This window comes from Equus asinus, chromosome 8 (assembly GCF_041296235.1).
Source record: "Equus asinus isolate D_3611 breed Donkey chromosome 8, EquAss-T2T_v2, whole genome shotgun sequence".
Classification (NCBI taxonomy): Eukaryota; Metazoa; Chordata; class Mammalia; order Perissodactyla; family Equidae; genus Equus; species Equus asinus.
Window position 1 is genome coordinate 76,084,718 of NC_091797.1, and position 27,826 is coordinate 76,112,543.

Consider the following 27,826-nt stretch of genomic DNA (forward strand, 5'->3'; position numbering starts at 1 on the left):
CATGATTTATTCATATTTTATAATGGTGAATAATAACAGTGCCAAGTCAAGATAGAGGCATATTATAACATATTAAAAAATGACTCTGTTTGTAAAACCATAGAAAAGCCTGGAAACGTATGGATCCAATTGTCTATGGCGGTTCTTCTGGGGGTGGGAATGAGAAAACTTTTATATTTTCATGATTAAGAAAATAGAATTATGGATGGTTTTTATTTTCTTTTTACTCCTTTTTCATACTACATAAAGTCTTAACAAATATACGTTGCTTTCATGATCAGAAAAAAGTTTTAAGAAAAGATGCAATGTTCAAAAGGAAATTTACGTGGTTGTTGTTTACTTACATCTGTGTCAGATAAACATCCTATTACTGCCATGGCTTTCGCTTCCCATGCTGTTTCAAAGAGTGATGTGGACTTTGAGCTGCATCTCTTCAATAAATCCTTCAAAAACAGATAAACATATATTTTTTTAACTTAAAACTCTCACTAAAAAAAAAGTAAAACACATATAGATATCGATAAATAGCTTTTATGGATGTGTAAAAAACCAAAAGCTTCTAGTTAGCCATGAATGTTGAATAATGGTCAAAAAATGCAAAATTGCCAAACTTTGGCCTTCAGTTTTATACGGTACAAAAAACTTAAGAAGGAAATATTCCTGAAGAATCTACAAATAAGATTATTGCAGCTTATTAATATCTACAAAAAATAATTGCTAATATTTATTGAGCTCATGCTATTATTTCACAATAACATTTGGAGAAAGTCCTAATATGATCCCATTTTGCTCAAAGGTACCAGTCAATTAGTAGCAGAGTTAATCCACATTCTTAACCAATACAATAAGCTGCATAAATCCTAACAGTAAACATGACATTCCTTAAAGAGCTAAATATTTAATACAATCATACACTGCATAGACCCAAGAGAAAAGACTAGATCAAAAGAAAAAGTTACCTCTATGTACAGTAGGAGAAGTTCTTCCTCTTGCAAGTCATGTTCCCTCATGTAAACCCTTATAAACTTCTCTAAGATGGAAGGAATAAGCTCTGGGGCCAACACTTTATCAAACATTCGGAATACAATGGTGGTTGTATTCTCCTGGATGCCAAAAGAAAGATGGTATAATTGCAAACTCTAGCCATACTGGCTATGATAAAAAATAATAATAATTCTGATAAATCTAGACATTTACCTTCTCAAAATCAGAGAGGGTCAATTTGCAGTTGTATTTCCTATGCAATGTGATCAACTCTCGCAAGTTATTTACCAAAGTCCTTAACTGACATACCTCTTCGGTGTTTTGATAATCTTTCTAAAACAAAAGTGTTAAAATAGTTAAGAATATGAAACAAAAGTGTGAGATGGAAATATACAAAAGGTCAGAATTACTTCAGATAAAATAAGAAATGACCATGATTATGATTATGTACATAAGAGGAAACTTGAAATTTAAACCCTTAAATTTTGTATAATTTTAACTAAAATGAACTAGTACAAATTAACAGATCAGAATCCAACAGAAATCTGAAAGAAATTTTCTTCTTAAAAAATATAGAAAAACTATAAATATTAGTGTAATATTTTTTCAGAACCCCAATATGCTTAGGTAAGCAAACATCATTTAGATGGCCCTCAATGTCCCATCTACATAGATCATGACCATATATAAAGCTATAACATTTCCTAAAGTTATATACGAACAAAAGAACTTTCAATATTGATAAAAGGAAATTTACAGGGAAAAGACAAAGTAGTATTTTATAGCAAGAGAAAAAAGCTCTTCTATGGAAAATATAGCATAATGATCAATATACATTATCACATATATTGACTATACATCAATATACTGCTTGAAGCTTAAAGAAAAAATTCTCATTTTATTTTTAACAGCATAGAATCAGTTAGCAACAAGAATCTGCCGTATCAGAAAGTAGGAGGAAATTTATTATTTACTTTTGGGCTCCAGGAATTTAAAGAATAAATGCAATTTAATAATGTACATTATGACCTTACATAGGTCATACCTGCTGGTGTTAAGTACTTAAAACTTCAGAGTTGAGATTATACTGAGATGTCTCATATGTTACCTTATAAACTAAATTATGGTACCCCAACAAACTTTTTTAAAATGTAAGAATATACTTTGTTTTCAATATAACGAATGCTTTCTAGTTTTTAGAAACCTGAAGGGAAAAAGAAATGAACATAAGAAATTTAGAAGCCAAATAATGAATTCAGTTCATTAATCTCATATTAACATCAACTATAACATCAATATTCCTGATCTTATTTCCCTTTCTAACATTGCTATTTTTTTCAGTCAGAAAGTTCCAGATTTTTTTCAATTTGATCTTTCAAAAAATTCATTGGTACTGGGGGCTGGCCCTGGGGCCGAGTGGTTAAGTTCACGCGCTCTGCTGCAGGCGGTCCAGTGTTTCGTTGGTTCGAATCCTGGGCGTGGACATGGCACTGCTCATCAAGCCACGCTGAGGCAGCGTCCCACATGTCACAACTAGAAGGACCCACAACAAAGAATATACAACTATGTACTGGGGGGTTTTGGGGAGAAAAAGGAAAAAAAAAAAAAATCTTTAAAAAAAAAAAATTCATTGGTACTTAAGCCATAATAGCTCTTGGAATGTCTCAGAAATGCAACCAGAACTAGTAGTTTACTAGTTTAAATAAAAGAAGTAAACCTAATTGATACAGCCTTTGAAAACTAATCAATGTATTATTAAGTTTTGTTCTTTTAAAGAACTATGAAATGCTGCTAATACAGAAAATCCCAATTACAGTCAGGCACTGCATAATGATGTTTCTGTCAACAATGGACTGCATATGGCAGTGGTCCCATGAGATTAGTACCATATAGCCTAAGAGTATAGTCCAGTTTTGTGTAAGTACACTTCATGATGTTTGTACAATGACAAATGCCTAATGACGCATTTCTCAGAACATATCCCCATCGCTAAGTGACACCTGATTGTATACTACCTAGGAGTATGTTTATATATTGTTTCGCTTTTGGTGTTGATTCAATAGAGAAAAATGTCCAAAGAAGATATACAGATGGCCAACAGGCACATGAAAAGATGTTCAACATCATTACCAGGAAAATGCAAATCAAAACTACAGGAAATACCACCTCACTCCTGTCAGAATGGCTATAATTAACAAGACAGGAAACAAAAAGTGTTGCAGAGGATGTGGAGAGAAGGGAACACTCTTATACTGCTGGTGGGAGTGCAAACTGGTGCAGCCACTATGGAAAACAGTATGGAGAGTCCTCAAAAAATTAAGAATAGTTGGGGGCCGGCCCAGTGGCGCAGTGGTTAAGTGCACATGTTCCGTTTTGGCGGCCGGAGGTTCGCCGGTTCAGACCCCAGGTGTGGACATGGCACCACTCAGCAAGCCATGCTGTGGCAGGCATCCCACATAGAAAGTAGAGGAAGATGGGCACGGATGTTAGCTCAGGGCCAGTCTTCCTCAGCGAAAAGAGGAGGATTGGCAGCAGTTAGCTCAGGGCTAATCTTCCTCAAAAAAAAAAAAAGAATAGAACTACCATACAATCCAGCTATTCTACTGCTGGGTATTTATCCAAAGAACATGAAAACATGAATGCATAAACATACATGCACCCCTATGTTCACCGCAGCATTATTCACAATAACCTAAACTTCGAAATAACCTAGGTGCCCATCAAGGGACGAATGGATAAAGAAGATGTGGCATATACACACATGGAATACTACTCAGCCATAAGAAACGATGAAATCTGGCCATTTGTGACAACATGGATGGACCTTGAGGGTATTATGGTAAGTGAAACAAGCCAGAGAGAGAAAGTCAAATACCGTATGATCTTTTCACTCATAAGTAGAAGATAAAAACAATGACAAACACATAGAAATAGAGATTGGATTGGTGGTTAACACAGGGAAAGGGGGAGGGAGGAGGGCAAAAGGGGTGATTAGGCTCATGTGTATAGTGATGGATTGTGATTAGTCTTTGGATGGTGAACATGATGTAATCTACACAGAAATCGAAACATAACGATGTACACCTGAAATTTATATAATGTTATAAACCAATGTTACCGCAATAAAAGATTTTTTTAAAAAAATGGTACATTAAAATATGTTGAAGTTGTAACAGAAATATCAAGAAGAAAAAGAGCAAATTTTCCTTTTTGTGGATTTTAAAAGTATGCAACAAGGCCCGGTGGCCGAGTGGTTAAGTTCATACACTTTGCTTCGGCGGCCCGGGGTTTCACAGTTTGGATCCTGGGGGCGGAGATGGCACCGCTCATCAGGCCATGCTGAGGCAGCGTCTCACATAGCACAACTAGAGGGACCTGCCACTAGAATATGCAATTGTGTACGGGGGGGCCTTTGGGGAGAAGAAGAAGAAGAAGAAAAAGAAAAAAGATTGGCAACAGTTGTTAGCTCAGGTGCCAATCTTTAAGAAAAAAAAGTACACAACAAAAGAAAAGAGAAACAGAAAATTTAAGAAGTGAATATATTTCTAAGGACATGCAGACAAACCCTTTAACATAAGTTGAATGTTTTATTACTAAAAATTCATTTTCCATATCATACCAAGGAAATCCAATGCCAAGAGGATGCCAATCCCAACTCATCTGGTTTTTCTGCTGTAAAAAACACCTCTGCCAGCTGAAGTCCATTTTCTGGCCAGTTTGCCTTAAAAAAAAATATTAGAGACCATTAAAAATAATATTTTATGCCATTAGGAGTGTTCAAAATGTCTTTCTAGTGCCAATTATACTGGTATTACCTTATCAGTTAATTCAAGGTTCCTGGCTGCTTGCTCCAACCATTTTGCAAGAATTTTCTGAAACAGATTTATCATTTAAAAACAAAACTCGATAGATAATCACTGAAATAAATTGAAACCTCCATGATAATCTTTCAAAAGAGACACTAAAACAAACTAACTGGTAGTAGCATGACTTAATCTTCAATGATATAACATAAAGAATAAAACTGAGGGGCCGGCCCCGTGGCCAAGTGGTTAAGTTTGTGCGCTCTGCTTTGGCGGCCCAGGGTTTCACAGTTTGGATCCTGGGGGCGGAGATGGCACCGCTCATCAGGCCATGCTGAGGCAGCGTCCCACATGCCACAACTAGAGGGAACTGCCACTAGAATATACAACTATGTACTGGGGGGCTTTGAGGAGAAAAAGCAGGGGAAAAAAAAAGAGTGGCAACAGTTGTTAGCTCAGGTGCCAATCTTAAAAGAAAAAAGAATAAAACTGAATCATCCAAAGTGGAAATACTGAAGGCAACTTACCTGTCCTTCAGGTACAGTCTTTCTCACAAATGGGATGACATCATTTCTAAGCCATGGACAAAGCTTTTGCAAAGAGACTGGTGTAGAAATTGAGTTCAGCAAGTTCTCAAGCATTTTCACATCAAATCTGCTCTCAAAGTTAGCCTAAATTATACAGTGTGAGAAATTAAGATTTATCTGACAAATGTAAACTGACAGCCTTCCAAAAGGGAAAGACCTACTAGGAAGTTATTTCAAGAAATATTTTACTAATTTAATAATGAGCACTAAAGCTGATTTACTCTATACAAATAATTCAAGTTGGGAGCCACAAATTCCACGAAATCTCAGCACAGTGAGTGCCAAATAACTAATGAGGTGGCAGAGATAGCATTCTAAGGAAAACTTAAGTGGAGGTGATAGTACAAATCCCAACAAGCAACGTGCCCATTAACGGCATCACACTAAGATACTACTTTTTAGACCTATCGTCATATGCTAAAATGCAGAGCAGCAATTTTAATGGGCAATCCTTCACCACAATCTGAGCTGCAATAGGAACACCCTCTCCAACAACACTACAGAAAAAAGCCCATCAATAAATCACCTTTTGAGTTAAGTTTGGGAGCTAACTAGACTGAATAATGAGATAAAGTAAGTTCCTATCGTATCTTTTTAATATTTCCTCCGAGTTAATATCCTAAGAGGGACAGGTCATATTTTATCAAACAATCTGAAAACATCCTATTACCTAGTTACACTTGCCACCCTGTTTAGTTTCCGATATCTATCTCAGGAACTATAAAGCCTTTAAGAAAAAAATGCAAAATATATTACCCGATGTCTAAGCCAAAGGTACTGTGCACAAACAAGGTTTCCTTCTCTTAGCTGTAAGAAAATATCCTTAAGGTCGTCTTCATTATTCAGAAATTCAATCCAAGAACTACCACTACAAAGTCAGAGGAAGAAATTAGTAGTTTAAAAAAATATACTAAGGTTATACATTACAAGTGGATAGTATCATGCATTAACTAGTTTTTTTCCCTCAAAAAGTTGAAAAAAACAGTTCCAGAGATTATAAAGTGAAAAGTAAGTTTCCTTCTTATCCCAGACCTACAGAACTCCTTTATCCTCCGCAGAAGCCATATCTCTTCTCATAGGTCCTTTCTGAGATAATCACTGCATATACAAGCAACCATTTTTACTTCTTAAATGAAAGAGAGTTTTCTATATATACCATCTGTACTTTAAAAAATTCATTTTAAGGGCTGGCCCAGTGGTGTAGTGGTTAAGTTCGGTGCACTCTGCTTTTGCAGCCCAGGGTTTGCAGGTTTGGATCCCAGGTGTCGACCATGTATACACCACTCATCAAGCCATGCTGTGGCAGTGACCCACATACAAAATAGAGGAAGACTGGCATAGATGTTAGCTCAGGCCAACCCCCCCTCACCAAAAAGAAAAATTCATTTTATATTATCGTGGTGCTTGTACCAAATCAGCACATATAACTGTTATTCTTTTTAAGGACTACCTCTTATTCCATGTCATGGGTTCACTATAATTTAACTAGTTCTCCACAGTTGAACATTTAGGTTACTTCCACTCTTTTGCTATTATCAGCAATGCTGCAATGACCACTCAGTCCTGATTAAAACTCAGAAATAGATTATGAAAGCTTCCTTAAAATGATAAAAAGACAAACAAAAACCCTATACCATGCTTAAAAGATAAACCAAAATAAGCATTTCCATTAGCGTCAGGAACAAGAGAAGGATGTCTATTACTACCATGATTTAATATTGTCCTACAATTGCCAGTCAATGAAATTTGGCAAGGAAAAAAAATGAGAAAAAAATGAGGCAAAATTATCATTATTTGAATATATAATTAAATTCTTAGAAAAAGTAAGATCAGCTGAAATATTACTATGAATAATAAAAGAATTCGATAGGTAGCTGGTTAAAAAGTAATTTAAAGAAATTAATAACTCTCTATATCCTTTTAAAATATGATGGAGAAAAGTCTCATTGATAACAGTAGGAAAAAAGATAAAATAAAAATGAATTAAAAAATGTATAAAATCTTGGGGCAGGTCTGGTGGCATAGTAGTTAAGTTTGGTGCACTCAGCTTCAAAAGCCCAGGTTCACAGGTTCGGATCCCAGGTGTGGACCTACACTACTCATCAAGCCATGCTGTGGCAGCATCCCACATATAAAATAGAGGAAGACTGGCACAGATGTTAGCTCAGGGCCACTCTTTCTCAAGCGAAAAGAGGAAGATTGACAACAGATGTTAGCTCAGGGCCGATCTTACTCACACACACACACACACACACAAAAGTACAAAATCTGTATGAAGACAACTGGGTAGATACCACCCAGGAACATAAAAAAATATATAGACTCAGTAGGAAGACATACACTGTCCTTAAATAGGAAGATTCAATTTTGTAAGATGCTGGTTCTCCCCAAATTGATCTTAGGTTCAGCACATTCCCAATAAAAAAAATTTTAAAAATCCCAGTAAGATTTCTTTAAACTAGATAAGCTGATGCTGATTCAAATGTCATACAGAAAAGCAAACATGAGGGGCTGGCCCCGTGGTCAAGTGGTTAAGTTTGTGTGCTCCACCTTCGGCAGCCCAGGGTTTCACTGGTTTGGATCCTGGGTGCAGACATGGCACCTCTCGTCAGGCCACACTGAGGCAGAGTCCCAAATGCCACACCTAGAAGGACCCACAACTAAAATATACAACTATGTACTGGGGGGATTTGGGGAGAAAAAAAAAAAGCAAAGCAAACATGAGAGATTCTGGAAAATAAGAAAAGGATAGTAGGGTTAGTCTACCAGATAACAGGACAATTTAAAGCTACATTAATTTAAACTATTTGCTACTGGTGAATGAACTGGGAGATAAGATCAACTGAATACAATCAAAGTCCAGAGACAGACAAATAGACACCAGATTTTTAGCATACAATAAAGGCAATTATCAGGGAAAAGTTGGATTGTTTAATGATAGCATTGGGATATCGGACTAGCTATAAGGTAAAGAATTAAGCTTCCCTTCACTATTTTTTTAAAATTCCTCATGCAGTTCACTTTATTTTCTTATTTTTTTTTTTTTGAGGAAGATTAGCCCTGAGCTAACATCTGCTGCCAATCTTCCTCTTTTTGCTGAGGAAGACTGGCCCTGAGCTAATATCCATGCCCATCTTCCTCTACTTTATATGTGGGACGCCTGCCACAGCATGGCTTGCCAAGCGATGTCACATCTGCACCCAGGATCTAAACCAGCGAACCCTGGGCCACCGAAGCGGAACGTGTGAACTTAACCACTGTGCCACTGGGCCAGCCCTGCTTCCCTTCATTGTTAATTTATTCTGATAAATAAATTTGTTTTATCTTTAAGGTAATTATATCTCACATGTGTAAATAATGATATTCTTGGTACACATGTTAGTCTATCTAATAAGATCAATTTCCAGAAGTGAAATTGCTAAGGCCAAGATATGTGCATTTAATTTGCCTTTCAAATGTATCACTTTCATAGATGGTATAGGAAGTGGCTAAAGCTTAGCAGGAAAAATAGTATTTTCCATCACTCAACACCCCCAGAATCACAAATTCAATCAGAGCAATACTATATCTTTTATGACATTCCAAACTTAAATCTAACTCATGATCTAAAAATTAAAAATGAGTAATGTAAACACCTGAATTTTTCTGGTCCAAATGCTCCATAAAAAGTAGTCAACTTCGCATGAGCCCTTAGTACCTAAAAAAAATAACAACTTGAGAATCTGAAAGTTGTGGGCAATAATGTTAAAATTAAAAACACAAAAAGTTAGGCATTCTGTTTCAGAAGTCTTGCACATATTCTCATTTTATTGCATATTATAGGTCAATTCCCATAAATATGACTGCCTTTGACACAAAACAAAAAAAACTTGGAATAATGGAAATATTTCCAATAACATTCAATTAATAAAACTGCAAAAGGGAGGGAGGTATTTGCACATTAATTGCAGATGTCCTTCAAAATCAATTAGTTTTCCCACTGATTTATCAATGTCCTTCTGGCAAAACCTAGTTGGATTGTATCAAAAATTTACTTTGAGCTAAGAGTTAAAAACACTTATGCACGTGTGCGCACACACAAGTATTTTTAGTACCATCATAATCATCATCACATTTTACATTTATTTGCATGCTTAACAAATGCCAGGAACTATGCAAAATGATTTATGTAAACTTATTTCATCTGACCTCAAAATAATCCTGTAAGTACTATTATTATTCCCATTTTGCAGATAAGAAAACAAGTATTAAAATAACTTGCTCTTGAAGAAAATATAGGCTTATCTTGAATTGCAAAACATTGTGAAGGTACATTCACCCTAAATTAACCTATAAATCTAGGGCAATTACCTCTTTTAAGCCATCAGAATAGATAGGAACGGTTTTATCTTCTTTTTTCAAAAGCTAAGATGAACAATAAGAAATAGTTAGAATATCTGCTATGTTATTTTCATGAAAGAAGATGGGTTTTCTGTGAACTAAAGGAAAAAATCATCTTTAAAAGTGAAATTGCATTGAATGGAGGTGAACATTGAACAATAAAGAAATCACATATCTTAAAAAGTAATGCATTTTATAAAAACAGCTCACAACGTTTCGCCCATCTGTTCCACCTTCACTTTAAGGAATATAACTAGGAATGGTGTTCAAAGGTCACTGAGGGGAACAATCTACAGCAAAAATGCACTTTAAAAAAGGTTTATGATGGGGGCCGGCCCCGTGGCCGAATGGTTATGTTCGCCCGCTCTGCTGCAGCGGCCCAGGGTTCACTGGTTTGGATCCTGGGCGCGGACATGGCGCGGCTCGTCAGGCCATGTTGAGGCGGCATCCCACATGCCACAACTAGAAGGACCTGCAACTAAGATATACAACTATGTACCTGGGGGGATTTGGGGAAGATAAAGCAGAAAAAAAAAAAAAGATTGGCAACAGTTGTTAGCTCAGGTGCCAATCTTTAAAAAAAAAAAAGGTTTATGATGGGACCAGCCTGGTGGTGTAGAGGTTAAGTGTGCATGCTCCACTTCAGTGGCCCAGGATTTGCAGGTTCAGATCGCAGGCACAGACCTATAAGCCACTCATCAAGCCACGCTGTGGCCATGCTGTGGTAGGCATCCCACATACAAAAAACAGAGGAAGAGTGGCACAGATAGTTAGCTCAGGGCCAAACTTCCTCAAGCAAAAAGAGGGAGATAGGCAGTGGATTTTAGCTCAGGGCCAATCTTCCTCACTAAAAAAAAAGGTTTATGATAGAAAAAGAATTCCATTTTTTTGAAATGATTTATTTTGCGTAAGATGAACTAATATGTACAAACTTTACGAAAACTTACCCTGGTTTTGGCATAATTTAGCATTTCCTGGGTTGTTTCATAGGTTATCCACTGAGCCTCTAGGCAGTAGTTCACCACAAATTCATCATCCTGTTTCACAAACGCCAGACATAGTAAGGCAACCTAATGTTGATCAACCCACCAATCCGAACACTCTAGTACATGACACGGAAAACACACCTGGATTTTATGCAGATTTTCCTTAGCTTCATCTACAAGTGTTTGCCATTCGGTCTGCTCACTTGTGTCCACAGAATTCAAAGCTAGTTTCTCCAATATATCATTTGATTTTACCTTGTAAACCAGCTGTAATATAAACATGCCACATCAAGCAATTTGAAGCAAAATAATGACTGTGGATGACATCACAGGCTGCATGCAATAAACTGTTAGGAAAACAGGTGAATCCTCATGTGGTCCAGGAATAAGCATTAAAGAACATAACACTTAGGTGACCAAAAAGTAATCCAGATTATTAACTTACGGAAGCCATTTCTCTTGAGTCCTTACTAAATGTGCCAAGCAGTGTACTCAGAGATTTATGTGAATTATCTCATTTAATTCTCATAAAAATCTAAGCAAGCATTTAAACCTTATCATAAACCTAGAGGGTAAATACTAATATCCTCTTTTTACAATCGAGAAGACTGAGACTCAAGAGAGGGTAAGTAATGTGTCTGAATTTATGCAATTCAAAAGTGAACGGAGCTGGTTTTTAAAAGATGACCAGGGGCTGGCCCAGTGACACAGCGGTTAAGTTCCCACATTCCGCTTCTCAGCAGCCCAGGGTTTGCCAGTTCGGATCCCGGGTGCAGACATGCCACCGCTTGGCACGCCATACTGTGGTAGGCGTCCCACATATAAAGTGGAGGAAGATGGGCATGGATGTTAGCTCAGGTCCAGTCTTCCTCGGCAAAAAGAGGAGGATTGGCAGCAGATGTTAGCTCAGGGCTAATCTTCCTCAAAAGAAAAAAGAAAAGAGAGAGTAACTGCAAGAACGTCAGTGGAGAAATGAAACCAAACGGAGAAAAAAAAAAAAACCTGTCAACCATTTATTTTATTTTATTTTATTTTATTTTATTTTATTTTATTTTTTGAGGAAGATTAGCCCTGAGCTAACATCTGCTGCCAGTCCTCCTCTTTTTACTGAGAAAGACTGGCCCTGAGCAAACATCCATGCCCGTCTTCCTTTATTTTATATATGGGACACCTACCACAGCATGGCTTTTGCCAAGCAGTGCCATGTCCACACCTGGGATCTGAACCGGGGAATCCAGGGGCACCAAAGTGGAACGTGCACACTTAACCGCTGCACCACCAGGCTGGCCCTATTTTTTTAGCTTTTATGGCAGTTAATTCATCAATGGAAACATGAAACCAAAAGAAAACCACACTGTCAACCAGTTACTTTTTATCTGTTACAGCAAAATTGCCTTATGGCCAATCAGTTATGTGGCAAAAACGCGTGTGGGAAAAATGCTTGCGGCAAAGATGTTTACAGTGAAAACACCAGACATGATGCTGGTACCCCTGGATTTCATCCTCAGATCTCTTCTTACTCTACACAGTCTCCTGGAGTGATGTGAGCCACTCCCCTCGTGTTACCTACCTCTAGATTCAGCTCAGATCATTCTCTAGCTTCCTATCAGCCTCATTTTCTAAGATCCCTTAAATGCACTTTATATAAGGCAGAACCCTTCATCTTTTACCCCCGACCTGTTCTTCCACACATGTTCCTCATTTCAGGTAATGCCATCACCACTCCACAAGTACGCTAAGCCTGAGTCCTGCTAGTCCATTCCCTACATTTGTCCCTCCTAAGCTTCATCTCTAAGTCCTACCGCTTCTACCTCCTGCAGACGTCTCCTACCAGACCTTTCCTCTTGTCCATCTCACTACTTCGGTTCCGGTCTCCCACAGAAAGCCATTTGGTCTCCCAACTGGTCTTTGCACCTGTAGGTTTGCCCTTTTCCAAACAAGTCTCCATCTTTACAAAATGACAACTAACCAAGACATTCTCCTGCTTACAATTCTCAGTAGCTCCTCATCACCTGCAGGATAAAATCTAAATCCTTTGCAATACGTACAAAAGCCCTCCAGGCTCTGATCCTCTGCTTCTCCATCTCCATCTGCACATATAACCCACACTCCGGTCCCTCGTAAATACGAGGAGATCCTGAAAGCACCACAAGCCTCCCTCACGTCATTCATGCTGTCCTTATACTTAGAATTCCCTTCCTCTCCATGGACTATCTGGAACATCTTCCAGATCTGACATAAAAAGTATCTTCTCCGGGAAGTCTTTCTGCCCCACTACAGGTCAATCTCTCCTTTGAATCTTACTCTTCTTTGGACCTATCTTAATTAAAGGCGTTATCATACTAAATTCCAATCACGTTTTACACGTCTGGCTCCCCAGCCTCTAGTACATGAAGAAATGCTTGTTTAATGCACAAGTGAATTCATGAATGATTACCTCAACATCCAAGGCAAACTGAATGGCAAAGCTCTCGGCTTCAGCAAATCTGTGTTTGTGAAGTAACCGACTCAATCTGTTAAGTGGAAAAGAAATTTTCGTAAAATTTTTATTAATCAGGGAAGCTAAGTTCTTCATTAGGGGATAAGGCTTAAGAGAAAATGAGAAGTTACCTGTTTTCTGGTAAAGCTTCTGTAAGACATCTGAGTACTAAAACAGAGACTGCATCTTCAGATAGTCTGAAAAAAGGTGTTCACTGTCAGTGCATTTGTCATTTAACATTAATAAGTAAATCTGAACTTAGCTGTTATTTAACAAGTTATCTGATAAAAAAAAAGCATAACTTACTTTGGGTCATTTTTGCAAATTCCTTCCAGAAGGTATATAGTATCCTGCAATAGCAAAACCATGTTTAAAACTGAAATGCAGGATTAATTCATTTTACAGTTACTAGAGTAACAACTGGTTTAGGCAAGAATTATCCATCAACGGATTTTAAAATCACTGGGAAAAACTATTGGGGAAAAGGATATTCCCATAGTCTCAAAATAACACCACAGAAATCACCTACTAATTACAAAGGGGGAAAATGTACTTTTACAATGGAGAAATCTGGCAGAGTTGCCTTAACCAAGTGATCAAATTTAACATCACCAACAGAACAAATGGACGTTAATGTGATGCAGTTAGGACACGGTATTACCTACGCAGTATTATTGACAAAAAGTTAAGCATGAATCTAACCATGATGAAACAATCAGACAAATCCAAACAGAGATGCATTCTACAACGCAACAGGCTAGGACTCTTGAAAAATGTCACTGTCTTAGAAGACAAAAAAGACAAGGGAACTATTCTGGATTACAGTAGACTATCATGTGACCACGACAGCTAAATTCGATATGTGATGCTTGATCGGATCCTGGATCAGGAAAAAAATACCTTTAAAGTAATTGGCACAATAATTTGACAAAATTTCAATTTGGATGGTACATTTCATAATAGTATTATATTAATGTTAAATTTTCTCAGTTTGATAATTGTGTTGTAGAAAAGTGCCGTTGTTTTTAGCTGATACTTGCTGCTGTATTTAGGGGTGACAGGTCATGATGTTGGCAAGTAATTTCCAAATGGCTTGGAAAATATAGTGTGTATGTGTAAAAACAGATGAAATAAACGTAGTACAATGTCTTTTTACAAGATCACTAGTAAATAAATAAATAAAAGCAATAAATCCCCCCAAATTAATTATCATCTATAGTTCTTGTGGAGAAACAAGAAAATTGAATATACAGACAATTGTTGTTTTATTTAATTTGGTTTTTTTTTTTTTTTTTTTGGGTGAGGAAGATTGACCCTGAGCTAACATGTGTGCCAATTTTCCTCTACTTTGTATGTGGGATGCTGCCACAGCATGGCTTGATGAGTGGTGTATAGGTCTACGCCTGGGATCCAAACCCGCAAACCCCAGCCCGCCGAGTGGAGTGCGCAAACTTAACCACTATGCAACTGGGCCAGCCTCTTCATTTCTTTTTTTATATGAACGCTGACCTTCAGCAAGTGTATTTAAGGACCTCTAATAACAATAAATATATTTATAAACCTGAGATCTATCCAGATCCTCCACTGGGTTCCACTCATGCTTAGCTTATTCTTAATGTTTTTTATTATAAAGTAATTCAAAATAGACATCAACTTACTGTGCTAATTCCTGTTTGGACCAGAGAAGAAATACTAGACACTTCCAAAGAATATAGTATTTCCATTGTAGGTAATGAATAAACCATGAGGTTTTTCATCTAAGAAAAATAGTAGAGCAATTAATTTAGTAGGTCAATATAAACCTATGAGCACAAGTCAGCACTTCACAATCAAGGACAGAGATTAAAACACTTGGTACAAAGCTAAATGCAAAAATAATTTTATAATTAAGTCTGTTACTGTATTATTTAAATGTTATACATATAAAATTACCTTCTATTCTACCCTCCAAATATGTTGAATGAAAATCCACATAGTTGAAGCCCATTCTACAATCCGTATTAAAGGTGAATCTAACTCCTCAGTGCCAGAATGATGTATTTTCTTGTGGACATTTTTATTCCTGAAATGCTCCATTTAAAATGGGGAGCCAAGATTTATATCTATTTTTTTAAATGGGAAAAAAAGAGCTCTGCAGGATTATTTCTGATTTGTTAAGTGTCTGTGTGAACTAAGAGCTAATGTGCGGTGAGCATGACTTAAAGTAGTTAAATACTTCTGTGTTAAATGCTATTTCTAACACAACATGGACAAACGTGAAAAAAATTTTCCAGTACCTTCTTATTAGTAGTAGTTGTCAGAGCTACTAATTTGAGATTTGTAATTCCTTGCCTAAAAAAGAAAAGGTTTAAGGGAATCAAAATAAGCTTTATCAATTGCTAGATACAAGCTAAGTCAAACGGATATTCTTGTATAAAAGTTAAAACTGATTTACCTAAAAGACATGGAACTTGATTTCTGCCTGTCTATGGCCCACCCTGACACGCTTTCTAACACAATCACTTGGAGATTTGTATTGTCTACTTGTTCTCAGTGAATCTGGCTGACAATGAAATGGTCCTTACCCTGTCAGTCTGCTCATAGTGTTATTTAGAATGCGACACATAATGAATGATTGGAACAGAACCAGGCAAAAAAACCTGGTTCTTACAGAAGGGGAACCGCTACCAGCACCAAAATGTACCACGTGACTGATGAAGGAGAGTCTGCTTCTGTGGTAAGAAGAAAATCTTCTATGTGAAGAGAGGACCAGTTCCATGTGGGAGTTAGAGTGTAAATATCCCATAAGCTCAGCACATTCTGCAAAAGAGACATTTCATTGATACATCAGCTTAATGATTAAAAATTTACATTTCAGGATATATTTTATGATATAAATAAAGCACAGTACACAAGATAGTAGTCCATCCCTGCTAAAGTCCTTGTCTTTGTAAGTTTGACAATGTTTTTGTTGTTAAAGATAATACAAAGTGAAAACATTGAAAGAGAACTATCAGAAACATACGTCGGTATCAAGAACAAAAAGTAGATTGTCTATCAGCTGGAACTTCTTTGCACCTACAAAAGAAAAAGCAAGGTGTGCAAGGATTATATTTCTGTGTTACATACAGCCATATTTAAATAGAAAACTAACATATTTATGGAAAGGCAGAACTACATTTAAACAAAAAGTTCCCATTCTTTTATTCCTGCTTCTATAATTTTTTAGGTGACCACTAAAATGCAAAACCTCCCAAAATGAAGAGTAACAACTGTAACATGTCAAGAGCAGTCATGCATGTGGACAATTAGACAAATCTGGCTTCTTTCAAAGAGTAGTACGTAAAATGGCCCACCTGCCAGACTTAGTACATTGACATGAAAATTAAATTCACTAACAATTACCAAAAGTGGTTTCACTAACTTATTGTACCTTCAATAATCTCTGCATCAATAGCATTCTTAACTGTCATTCCTTCCTTGGAAGAGTCTGGTTCCCATTTTGAGAATGCACAACTACCAGTTCCCTACAGAAGTGAAAACAGTACATTAATTGTAAATTTGGTTCTTAGATCTGAATCTTCCTCAAAGTAGAAACACCTAAGTTGTATGCATTAGTAATTTCGAAAATATATTTATAAATTCAAATCCAACTGGCCTTTATCTCCCAGTTCCTCTCTTTGTTTTCCACAGAGCAGAATGGAAAGAACAGTGAACTGCTGCTGTTCATTGTTATCACAGGGATATTTAATAAGGAGTAGGCACGTTCAGACAGCTCACTCTAAAGACATGGGGTAAACCTTAAGACTGCCTCCAGTATTATGACTATAATATTATATATTATGATTATAATCTTTGACTAAGTATTTTTGTTAAAATAACTACATTTGAAAAAATTTATAAATATTATCTTTAAATTATTTGAAACCCTGATGAAATATTAAAGTGGATACGCAAAATGGCAAAATGCGACTGTTTCTTAAAATATAGATTTGATAAGTAAAAATGTAGGAGCCAGCCCTGTGGCCGAGTGGTTAAGTTTGCGTGCACCACTTCAGTGGCCCAGGGTTTGCCAGTTTGGATCTTGGGTGTGGACCTACACACCACTCATCAAGCCACGCTGTGGTAGCGTCCCACACAGAAGAACTAGAAGGACTTATAATTAGGATATACAACTATGTATTGGGGCTTTGGGGAGAAATAAAAAAAAAAGAGGAAGTTTGGCAACAGATGTTAGCTCAGGGTCAATCTTCCTCACCAAAAAAGCATAAAAAAAAAGTTGTAAATGCTGTAATTATATTGACTATTTGCCACTTCTTGAATATAATATTAGATGTTTTCCCCCAAGATGCAAAGAAATTGTGACCACAGTAATCAGAAGTTACACATAAATAACGTTACTTTTCATATATAACATTGGACATTATACAGAAAGGTATACATTTTGAGTTGTCTTTCCAATGGTGGTTAGTGAACTGTGCTTCTCTATATACAATCTTGTGCAGTTTCCCATTTTACTAATAACATATACTTGTAAGTAGCTTAGCTAGCCAACGTTAAGAATAAGGTAGAATCACTTATCAGGTAGGGATTAAATTAAAGACCTTTTACTCATTAGGACCATTCTCTAATACTGAGGTTCTTAACCTGGCTTATTTCAAGATTCAAGGGATCTGTGAACTTAGGAAAAAATGTACATCTTTATTTTTACTAATCTCTATCTGAAATTTAGCGTTTCCTTTAATTACGAATATACGCAAAAATAAAAAGTAGAATCAGCAGTACTTTTGACTTTGTCACCAACAGTTATTACACCGCCTGCTGGGTAAACTATAATTTTAAAACAGTGATACATAAACAACATTTCAAGATAGCTGCAATAATGTGATTTTAAAAAAGTCTGTGATATTTCTGAAAAAGTCACAGGAAATGGTATAACTATGGAGTATTTTGTTTTTGTTTGTTGATATTATTGTTGTTTTTGCTTACGCTTATAATTAAAGATGCTAAATATGAGGTAGAGATTAGTGAAAATATTCAATATTTTTTATAACATAGAAACTTACATTTACTTATTAAATTTATGACCTTAATTTTATAATTTCCCTGTTTCTGCTAATATTACAATTCATTATTTAGCCAACACTATAACGTTTTAATGAAGAAACACTTCAGAGATCAAAAAAGGAAATTTTATAAAAAGAATTACCCCAATTATCACAGGGATTTCGCTTGCTAAATCTCCAGCCACAAGATTGAGACAACCAAGACTATGATAATTTTCAGTAGAAATAAAACGGGATTTGATTTGTCCTTGTAACTGCAAAATTTAAAAAATAAGAATGTTATATATATGCTCCAGTCCAAATTCCTTGGAAATATAGGTAAAAATTGGTTTAAATCAATGTTATAAATGTATTTTTAAATACAAATGTTATTAAATGTTATATCATGCTAATTCTTGAAATATCAACCAGCTGACCAATTATATTCAGAAACACTCTTCTAAACTTACATTAAATGTAGGTTTCAAGAAGACAATATGGTTTTGTTTTCTTACCTTTTTTGCTTTATTGAAGTCTGCATTCTCAATTGCTGCATGAAAAAGAGAAAAGCAAGCTAAATTCACAGTATTCACCTATGAAATATATACAAGCCACCCCTTTCGTGTCAAGGTGAAATTATACACAATCTAGTGAATAGAACACTGGTCAGAAATGAATAAGGCAGCAGTGATTTTTCGGTTTTGCCCTTGATCAATGATCTAAACTGTAACATGTTACATTCAGGGCAGCAGCCATGCTGCTGTACCGTCCCTACAGTGCCTCTCCATACCTTCCCCTACCATGCTGCTCCCTCCTAAGAGGGTCTTCTCCCTGCTCCAACTCTCCTACTCCTATTCAAGCTCTGAAGTCCTATCTGTAAAGTCTTCATCACTTCGTACTCCGTTTTGGAAGAGCTCTTTTACTTGTTTAGCTCCCTCACTAAACTATAGAGAACTATGCATCTTAAACCTTGTTGTATTCCCAGGACTTTGCACGTCTTGGCACACAGTAGATTTTAAAAAAATATTTCTTGGCACCAGCCCCATGGCCAAATTGTTGAAGCTCTGCATGCTCCACTTCAGCAGTCTAGGGTTTGCAGATTCAGATCCTGGGTGCAGACCTGCTCCACTTGTCAGCCATGCTGCGGAGGCATCCCACATACAAAATAGAGGATGGGCATGGATGTTAGCTCAGGACTAATCTTCCTCAAGCCAAAAAAAAACAGAGGAAGATTGGCAACAGATGTTAGCTCAGGGCAAATCTTACTCACCAAAAAAAAAATTGTTGAATACATGCCCCAAACCAATTCCTCAGTCTCTCCCAGCTCAGAGTGACGTATGGTCCATGCCACTCATTAGCACATACTACAGGTTATGGCTCTGTATTGTTAACAATTATATAGTCATTTTGCTTTCCAGGTTCATTTATTACACCAAAAAGCATTTATTACTATGTAGTGTATGTCTTCTCTCCCCAACTAAACTGTAAACTCCTCGAAACCTATAAACAAATGATATTTCTTCAGATTCTGTTGCAGCCATAAAAGTGAAGAATAAGTATATCATGAATACTTAAAAGTATACCAAGTATTATAGAATGTAATCAACTAAATATTCTTAAGGAAAATATTTTAAAAATTTTCTGGAAAACCAGTAAGAAATATTGCTGCAAATCAATAACAAGAAAATAATGCATTATTTACCTTGTTGAATTTTTACAAGCTGAAGGTTTGTAATGCAAAAGAATCCATTGTTTGTAAGAAGCAGCATATAATAGGTACCTAGTAAAATAAAATCAAAACCAGTTTCTCTAAAAGGCACAGGGATATAAAATTTAAACCAGTATCTGGAATTAGCTTAAAAACATGTTAATTTGCTCATTTAAATTCTAATCATCAAATAATATAGTAATGATATAGATAAAGCTTATTTACAAAGAATTGGTAAATTATTTGGAAAGACAATGTCATCTTCTTTGAAACTTTTATAAAAAAACCAAACTTCACTTGCCAGGAAAAAAAAAAAAAAAATCTCAGATAAATATTAAAATAAATTAAGGTCCAGTTAAAATCTGTTGAAAATATGATAAATATGCTGAAACCCACAAAAACATTTTAAAAGAATATAACAGCTCCTTAGTAATCTATACAACTCTCAAGTGTTAAAATGAGTTTGGAATACTACATTTAGAAAAAGTACATTTAAACCTCTGAAAAGAGCTAAAATAAAAACTTGTTTCTTACAATATTAATTACATCACTAGAAAATTTAACATATCTTAACAATGAATTTACAGAATTATTAACTTTCATTCTGATTTTTTTGATTGGGTATTAGTCAGAAGCCATTCAAAAAAAATTCAAAAAACTTACCTTCATTTGAACTGTCTTTCTCAATAACGAGATTCCGGTAAGTACACTGATTTTCATCATTAGTTTTCTGAACAAAAGCCTAATTGCAAATTAATTTCAGATAATAAGATTAGACCCAGAAAAATATAATCAAGGATTATATTCTTTAAATTCTTGATTTATCACTTATCATGAGCAATAATTCTGCCTATATTCCAAACACTTTAGTTTTAAAATGGAAAACTATTTTGGACAAGCATGCTAAGAAGATCTTCAAAGCTTACTTTTTCAACTTTGCATTTATTTCATATGTTTCTGAGGCACGATTCTTTAACATAAAGCAGTATTATTCTTTTAATTTAAAACACAACTAAGAGAGAACTTAGAATTTAGAAAAACATAACAACGTCTTACGTTAGTGAGTAATGTTTGCTTTGATGTTACATGAATCAGATGTAAGTTGCCACTTCTCTCCCCAACCAAAAGAAACTTTCCTTCTTGACACAGGCCAACTACATCCACTTCAGTATCTGAAAATTTTAAATCAAAGTTACAAGCTTCCTTTGAAAATGTTTATTTTTAATACAAAAAATTGCAAATTTTGTCATTAAAAATCAATTATTCAAGCTTCTTCTAAATATTTTTTTAAATGGTGATTAAACTAAAAAAGAAGGCTACTGACTCTTAGTCAACAAATGTTTACTGAGCACTCATTATACGCTAAGCACTGTTCTAGGCCTTTAGCATATATCTGAGAATAATGACAAAAGATTCCTTCCTTCATGGAGCTCAAAGGCAGAAATGGATGATAAACAATTAGCATAATAAACAAATTGTAAGACATGTAAGAAGGTGATAAATGCTGTGGAAAAGAGAAAGAGTAGAGCAAGGTAAGAGAGCTCAGGAGAACCATGCAGTTGGAGCATTAATAGGAGTGCTCAGGACAGCCCACTTTGACAAGGTGAGATATGAACAGAGACCTGAAGGAAGTGAGGAAGTTAGCCGAATGGATGAAGAGCATTCCAGGCAGTGGGCACACCTGGAGCACGGATGGTAAAGTGGGAGCTTGCCGCACAGTTTGTGCAACAGCAAGAAGCCCAGGGGGAGTGAAGTGGGGTCCAAGAGCGGAAGAGTAAGAGAGAAAAGCAACAGCATGTAAGTGGCTTATAAACTAAACTTGTCCAGTAGCAATATCTTTATACAAATGTATATGTTAACACAGCCTACTATTTCACTGGTGAATTGTGAATCTTGTGGACCGATCAGGGTAGATACATTAAGATTCCAAAAATATGAGTGTCTTGCCTCCATACTGTGATTAAGACTGCGTTCTCAAATGCCTACCTTCTGATTCCTTTTCACTTGTCTAAGTTCTCACGCAAACACTTCAACAACCATCTTTCTGTCAAAATTTCCACTCAAAATAGAAAAAGCTTTCACCAATAAGCTTCTCACTTATTTTCTAGCACAATCACTGATTGTCCCTTAATTTACTCTTGTCCATGTTTGCATACACTTAAAGCTCTTTAATTCCATGAAGAATTAATTCATAAGTATTTCAAAAGCTTTCTATAGCGTTATACATTCTAAAAGCATTCAAGTATCTGTTTATAATAATGAAATTATACACAAGATTCAGGAATTGAACACAATTGGGCTCACCTGTTTTCTACAATATTTTAACACAAAAATCATGCAAATAAAGTAAATTATTGCTTTACATGTATATCGCCCCTTAGACTTATTGAGACAAGGGATCATCTCAGTATCCTTTGTGTCTAGAACTTGGGACAAAAAAAGCACTCAAGATTAATTTCTGGAATTTAGTCCAATTTTGATCTTAGAGATAACGGAGTAAAGAAAAGACAATGCAGTGGAAATTGGTAAGAAGATATATTTGACTTCCCATGTATTTTACTATATTACATTAGACTTACCAAACATAAGATGCAATTGAAGTGATCTACAAATCCCGTCAAGCAGTATCACTGATTGATCTGCTACAATAATAAACCCATCACTCAAGCTGCACGCTTGAATACTCGGATTTAATGAGGCCTGTGGGGGGGAAAGCATGACTAAAATAAAACTTTTTTATACACATTTAACAATATTTATCAGTAATATCATCATTGTCCCAAGCACTCAAGTTTAAAACTTAACTTGGCAGGCCTTTTTTCTTTAGCCCATATATCTAATTAGTTGACTTTTTCTTTGCATGGTATATTTTGAATCCAAGGTCCAAAATAGGGAAATAGACCAGGATTGCTAGGAAAGGGCAAAGGATTTCCATGTTTAAGTCTTTGTTTCCCAAGAGTTGATCTTTATGCCTGTAGGAGCCAGAGGCATTAACATAAATGAATGAACCAAGACTGGCATAAAGTCTCAGTGTCTGGGATACGACAGGGAGGGGCCTGTGGTGTACTGTGAACTGGAGGGTACACATCCCCATACAAACTAAAGAGCAGAATCAGCCAGCTCAAGGCCCTTCGGAAACGAGACCCTGGGATGGCAACTACACCTTCCAATTTATCACGAAAAGCTAGATCTTTATGTGAAATGTTCTGATTTTTAAATCCTGGCAGTCAAGGCAACATCTTTAAAAACACTATGCAAGCCAACTATGAGTCTCCAGTTTTCAGCTTCTGTTGATTAGAGCTTCCCACACATATGTATCCTGAAGCAGATGGACAGCTCAGTGGTTGAGAATGCTCAGTCACTTACTAGCTGAGTAATCTTGGGCAAATGCCTTGACTGACTCTCCTGTAAGACAGGAATAATAATACAAAGCAGACTCGTATGGAGATTGAATGAATTAACTCAGTAAAGAGCTAGAAGACGGCCTTGCACATAGTATGTGCTCAATAAATGTTAACTATTCTTATTCAGCCCTGGCTTAGTTTTAAGCCAATCAGTTCATTTTATGCCTGTTTTCAATGGTCACCTTCTCCAGGTGTAATTCTTGAAAACCCCATCACATTCTGATCCCTCGTATAGTCTTTTAACTTGCTTCTTCAACTAGTGAAAAGTTGCACCAAAGTGTTGCATAGAAGAAACTGTGCTATATACTTCCTAGGGGTCTACTCATTCTGTTCTCTCTGCCTGGACTGCACTTTCCCTTTCTTTTTTTTAAGACTATTTTCTAATAGCAGGTTTAGGTTCACAGCAAAATTGAAAGTAAGGTACAGAGAATTCCCATATACCCCCTGCCCCTGACATCTCCTACCAGATGGTACATTTGTTACAACTGATGAACCTACATTGACACATCATAATCACCCAAAGTGCATAGTTTACATTGTAGTTCACTCGTGGTGGTGTACATTCTGTGGGTCTGGACAAATGTATGACAGGTATCCATCATTATGGTATCTACAGACTATCTTCATCAGACTATCTTCATTGCCCTAAAAATGCTCTGTTCTCTGCCTATTCATCCCTCCCTCCAACCCCCAACCACTGATCTTTGTATTGTCTTTGCCTTTTCCAGAATGTCATATACTTGGAATCATGCGGTATGCAGCCTTTTCAGATTGGCTTCTTTCACTTAGTAATATTTTTTCTGCATCTATTGATATGATCATGTCATTTTTCTTTAGTTTGTTGATCTAATGGATTACATTGATTTTTTTTCCAGCTTTAAGATATATTTGACAAATAACGTTGTGTAAGTTTAAGGTATACAATGTGATGATTTAATATACATACATACTGTGAAATAATTACCACAATAAGGTTAGCTAACACATCCATCACCTCAACAGTGATTTTTTTTTAAGTTTTTTTTTTTCCTTTTTCTCCCCAAAGCCCCCTGCTACATAGTTGTATATTTTTAGTTGTGGATCCTTCTAGTTGTGGCATGTGGGATGCCACCTCAGCATGGTTTGATGAGTGGTGCCATGTCCGCGCCCAGGATCTGAACCGGCGAACCCAGGGCCGCCAAAGCAGAACGTGCGTACTTAACCGCTGTGTCACTGGGCCAGCTCTCTTCTTTTTTTTTTTAAGATTGGCACCTGAGCTAACATCTGTTGCCATCTGTTCTTCTTCTCCCCAAAGCCCCCCAGTACATAGTTGTATATTCTAGTTGTCAGTGCCTCTGGTTCTGCTATGTGGGATGCTGCCTCAGCATGGCCCAACAAGCAGCGCCATGTCCACGCTCAGGATCCGAACTGGCAAAACCCCAAGCAGCCAAATCGGAGAGCACAAACTCAACCACTCGGCCATGAGGCCGGCCCTTCTTCTTTTCTAATATATGCATTCAATGCTATAAACTTTCCTCTAAGGACTATTTTCACTGCATTCCACAAATCTTGATAAGTTGTGTTTTCATTTTCCCTTCCTTTTTCTTTAGGCCCAAGTCAAGTGCTAGTTTCTTTATGAAATGCTCGTTAAACTATCCCAACCCACAATAAGCTTTCCACCCTCTGAATTCCTACTGCATTTACTGCCTGTACCATTCATTTGGAATTTAGCATAGGCCGACTTGCATAGCAAAATATCTTTTATTGCTGGTGTCCTGTCGGCCTAACTTTAAAGAAAGGTCCTAAAAAAGGAGGGATAATACGTCATCTTATGTTATTATAAGTGCCTAGCATAGGGTTTTGAACACCGCACCTGCTATTGCGTGCCCGGCAGTTTTGAATGTATTGATGAGTGATGCTCCAAGCTAATAACAGATGGAAATTTAGTTCCTAACTGAATTCAAAGCTCAATACACACACACTATTATTTTTCAACAGGAACCCTCAGAGGTCAAGAGAGGCCTGGGCCACTTCCACGTTTTAAGCCTCTTAGCAACATTGAAAAATAAAGAAATGTCACTTTCTCATTACAGAATTTGTGGTATACTTTAAGTTTTTGCCTTTAACAAATAAACAACTTAATACCAAAGAATACAATTTATTTGTACTACTCATAACTAATATTTGTAAATTCTGTGATTCATAATATACTAAACGCAGTACAGTCTAACAATAGAATCTAACCAGCATAAAGAATGATTTCTTTTTTTCAAATCCTATCATCCAGTTTCTTTGAATACCTATAGAACCTCACTTGAAGAAAAGTCAAAAGCCTACATTTGAGGCCCTTTATAAAAGGTCCCCAGAGGAGGCCCTGACTTTCAAGCCCTAGAAGATACAAAACTTGTCTCTAATAGTTGGTATCGTCTTCCTTTCTTTCTTTTAAATCTTATTCATAATGAGAGAATTAAATATGACATTGACTTACTAAGGGAAGTAGAAAGGCCCTGGACTGCAACACTGTGAGAGATGGTCAGGCGTACTTTCTCTACAAGAAACCTCTGTTTACCAAGGTCAACAATATTTTACCAGAAGCAAATTACTGATAAGGAAAATCTAAGGTGAAAAACTAACAGTAGCATTTTCTATAGCAGGCAAAGAATAAGGTTTCAAGCCTGGAATGACAAGGGTGGGATTATTATCAAAAGAAAGTTCAAATAGAGAAAGAAATACATAGAAAGGATAAACGTCAACCTCAGGAGAGAGCTTAACTCAGGGGTAAAGCATGGGAGGAGCACAGGATCAGGGAGGCATCCCAGGGGCTTCAACTCTACTGCTAATGTTTTATTTCCTAAGCTGGTAGTGGATATTCTTCCTATCATTTATTATACATTCTGTATGTCCAAAATGTCAAGAGGAGCTATGAAACGTTCAATTTTGGAAATACAGATCTTAAGATGATGCAGGGGGAATTCAGATGGAATTTTCTGGTAATCTGAGACTGAACCTTGATTCCCTGAGAAAGTGCTATATTCACTCACAAAACATTTACCCTGTGGCTACTAGGCTTACCAAGCACTCAGTAAGAATTCTGTGAATGAAAACACTCAACATCACAATAATTACCTTTTCGGAGGACACCTTTGCTAGCAAATCTACTTGATACAAAGCAGTTCCGTGTTCTTTTCTTGAACCAACACTTAGGTACCCACTTCCTGTATCATCACTTGTTAGCAGCTCAATATCATTCCACATGTTTCTGAGATTGTCTTCCTGAGTCAGGAACCACTGATTTCCCTGTGACAAATGTAAAATTAGAGACTAAATTATACTGTTGCATAGAATCTAGTTATTTGGGAAATGAAAAAACTTAATCAATATATATATCAATAAATAAAGACTTCTCTTTTTTTTATCTCTGTGGTCCTAGACACTTTGGACCAATAAGATAAATGGAACTAGAGCTCTGATTATCATCAGAGAAACACATATTGATTTAGGAACACACATAATTCTGATCTTATCAATGTATCCTAGAGCTTCTAATACTTTGTGTGCCTAGCTTGAAATTATAAGTTTTCATTTGAAATAAACCTTTAATCAGTAGAGCAATAAGTAGCAAAATATCTGAAGTCAGACTGTCTGGGATATCTTAGGATGGCAAAGTTTCAAATGAGATTTTAAAAAATGTCCATGCATGTTTTCAGTATTGTTGTATAAATGAAAACAATAACGGGGGGTGGGGGGGGAAGAAAAAATTAGATTAGGTTTCTGACTGGACCAGAGAGTATATTTGTAACCAGAGGAGAGTCACTTAACCATCTCCTCAGCAAAGATTTACATAACTCATTTCATGTGTGGTCTGGGTGGGGGTAGAATACCAAATTGAAAAACAACCCCTGGGTCAAGACTATTAGTGGGGAACAAGAACCAAATAATTACAGTTGTTTTGATAAGTGCTAGCAGAAATGTTTTAAAATCTATAGAAGGTACAGTAAGGGAAGGAATAATTTTTGACTTGGTGCTCTTTCACATTTCCTAGCACAGTTGTCCTTGAGCAAGTAACTTAATCTTTCTGTTCCTCAAGTCTCTAACTTACAAAACAGGAATATAGCTGTAGATAACTGAAAAGGTTATGAGTTTTAAACACTCACAGACCAATGCTTGGTTCATGGCAAGCAATCAATTTTAAGTGTTAGCTTAATTATTATTGTTATCGGATGCACATAACATTTGGGCTAGGAACTTAAGGTCATAGGAGCTTTTTAAGTGCAGAAAGAATTCTCACTAAGAGTGTAAGCGAGGGTGCAGAAACAAAGCACGTTGCGAAAGACAGTAGTTTTAGTGACTGGCATTTGGGTGGGAGGTGGGAAGAGATTAAGACAGGAGTGACAGGTTGGAGTGAACACTTTTATGGGTTTCCGTGTCCCATATCTGTAAAAGTAGAGAAATATTATCAACCTCCCATGGCTGTCACACTCACTCATTCAAC

At 36.4% G+C, this 27,826-nt stretch overlaps 1 protein-coding gene across 3 annotated transcripts in view; it reads right to left on the reverse strand.

Moving 5' to 3' along the window:
* Positions 1-27,826, reverse strand: part of KNTC1 (kinetochore associated 1) — a 68,189-nt gene that overhangs the window by 39,026 nt on the left and 1,337 nt on the right. For 2 of the 3 annotated variants that reach the window (XM_044775960.2, XM_014858751.3), the window contains exons 2-27: positions 26,461-26,631; positions 22,531-22,651; positions 21,008-21,123; positions 20,615-20,693; positions 19,946-20,023; positions 18,759-18,793; positions 18,408-18,518; positions 16,632-16,725; positions 16,224-16,276; positions 15,903-16,018; positions 15,496-15,550; positions 14,878-14,976; positions 13,526-13,569; positions 13,351-13,416; positions 13,178-13,253; positions 10,882-11,007; positions 10,702-10,791; positions 9,725-9,778; positions 9,010-9,071; positions 6,131-6,242; positions 5,315-5,458; positions 4,800-4,856; positions 4,604-4,705; positions 1,198-1,317; positions 960-1,103; positions 345-443 (exon numbers count right to left, since the gene is read on the reverse strand). In XM_044775960.2, coding sequence (XP_044631895.2) covers positions 345-443; positions 960-1,103; positions 1,198-1,317; positions 4,604-4,705; positions 4,800-4,856; positions 5,315-5,458; positions 6,131-6,242; positions 9,010-9,071; positions 9,725-9,778; positions 10,702-10,791; positions 10,882-11,007; positions 13,178-13,253; positions 13,351-13,416; positions 13,526-13,569; positions 14,878-14,976; positions 15,496-15,550; positions 15,903-16,018; positions 16,224-16,276; positions 16,632-16,725; positions 18,408-18,518; positions 18,759-18,793; positions 19,946-20,023; positions 20,615-20,693; positions 21,008-21,123; positions 22,531-22,651; positions 26,461-26,589 — 2,382 coding nt within the window. In that variant the 5' untranslated portion in view covers positions 26,590-26,631. Of the gene's footprint in view, positions 1-344; positions 444-959; positions 1,104-1,197; positions 1,318-4,603; positions 4,706-4,799; positions 4,857-5,314; positions 5,459-6,130; positions 6,243-9,009; positions 9,072-9,724; positions 9,779-10,701; positions 10,792-10,881; positions 11,008-13,177; positions 13,254-13,350; positions 13,417-13,525; positions 13,570-14,877; positions 14,977-15,495; positions 15,551-15,902; positions 16,019-16,223; positions 16,277-16,631; positions 16,726-18,407; positions 18,521-18,758; positions 18,794-19,945; positions 20,024-20,614; positions 20,694-21,007; positions 21,124-22,530; positions 22,652-26,460; positions 26,632-27,826 lie in introns of those variants that run through there. The other variant, XM_044775962.2, reaches the window with a different exon arrangement.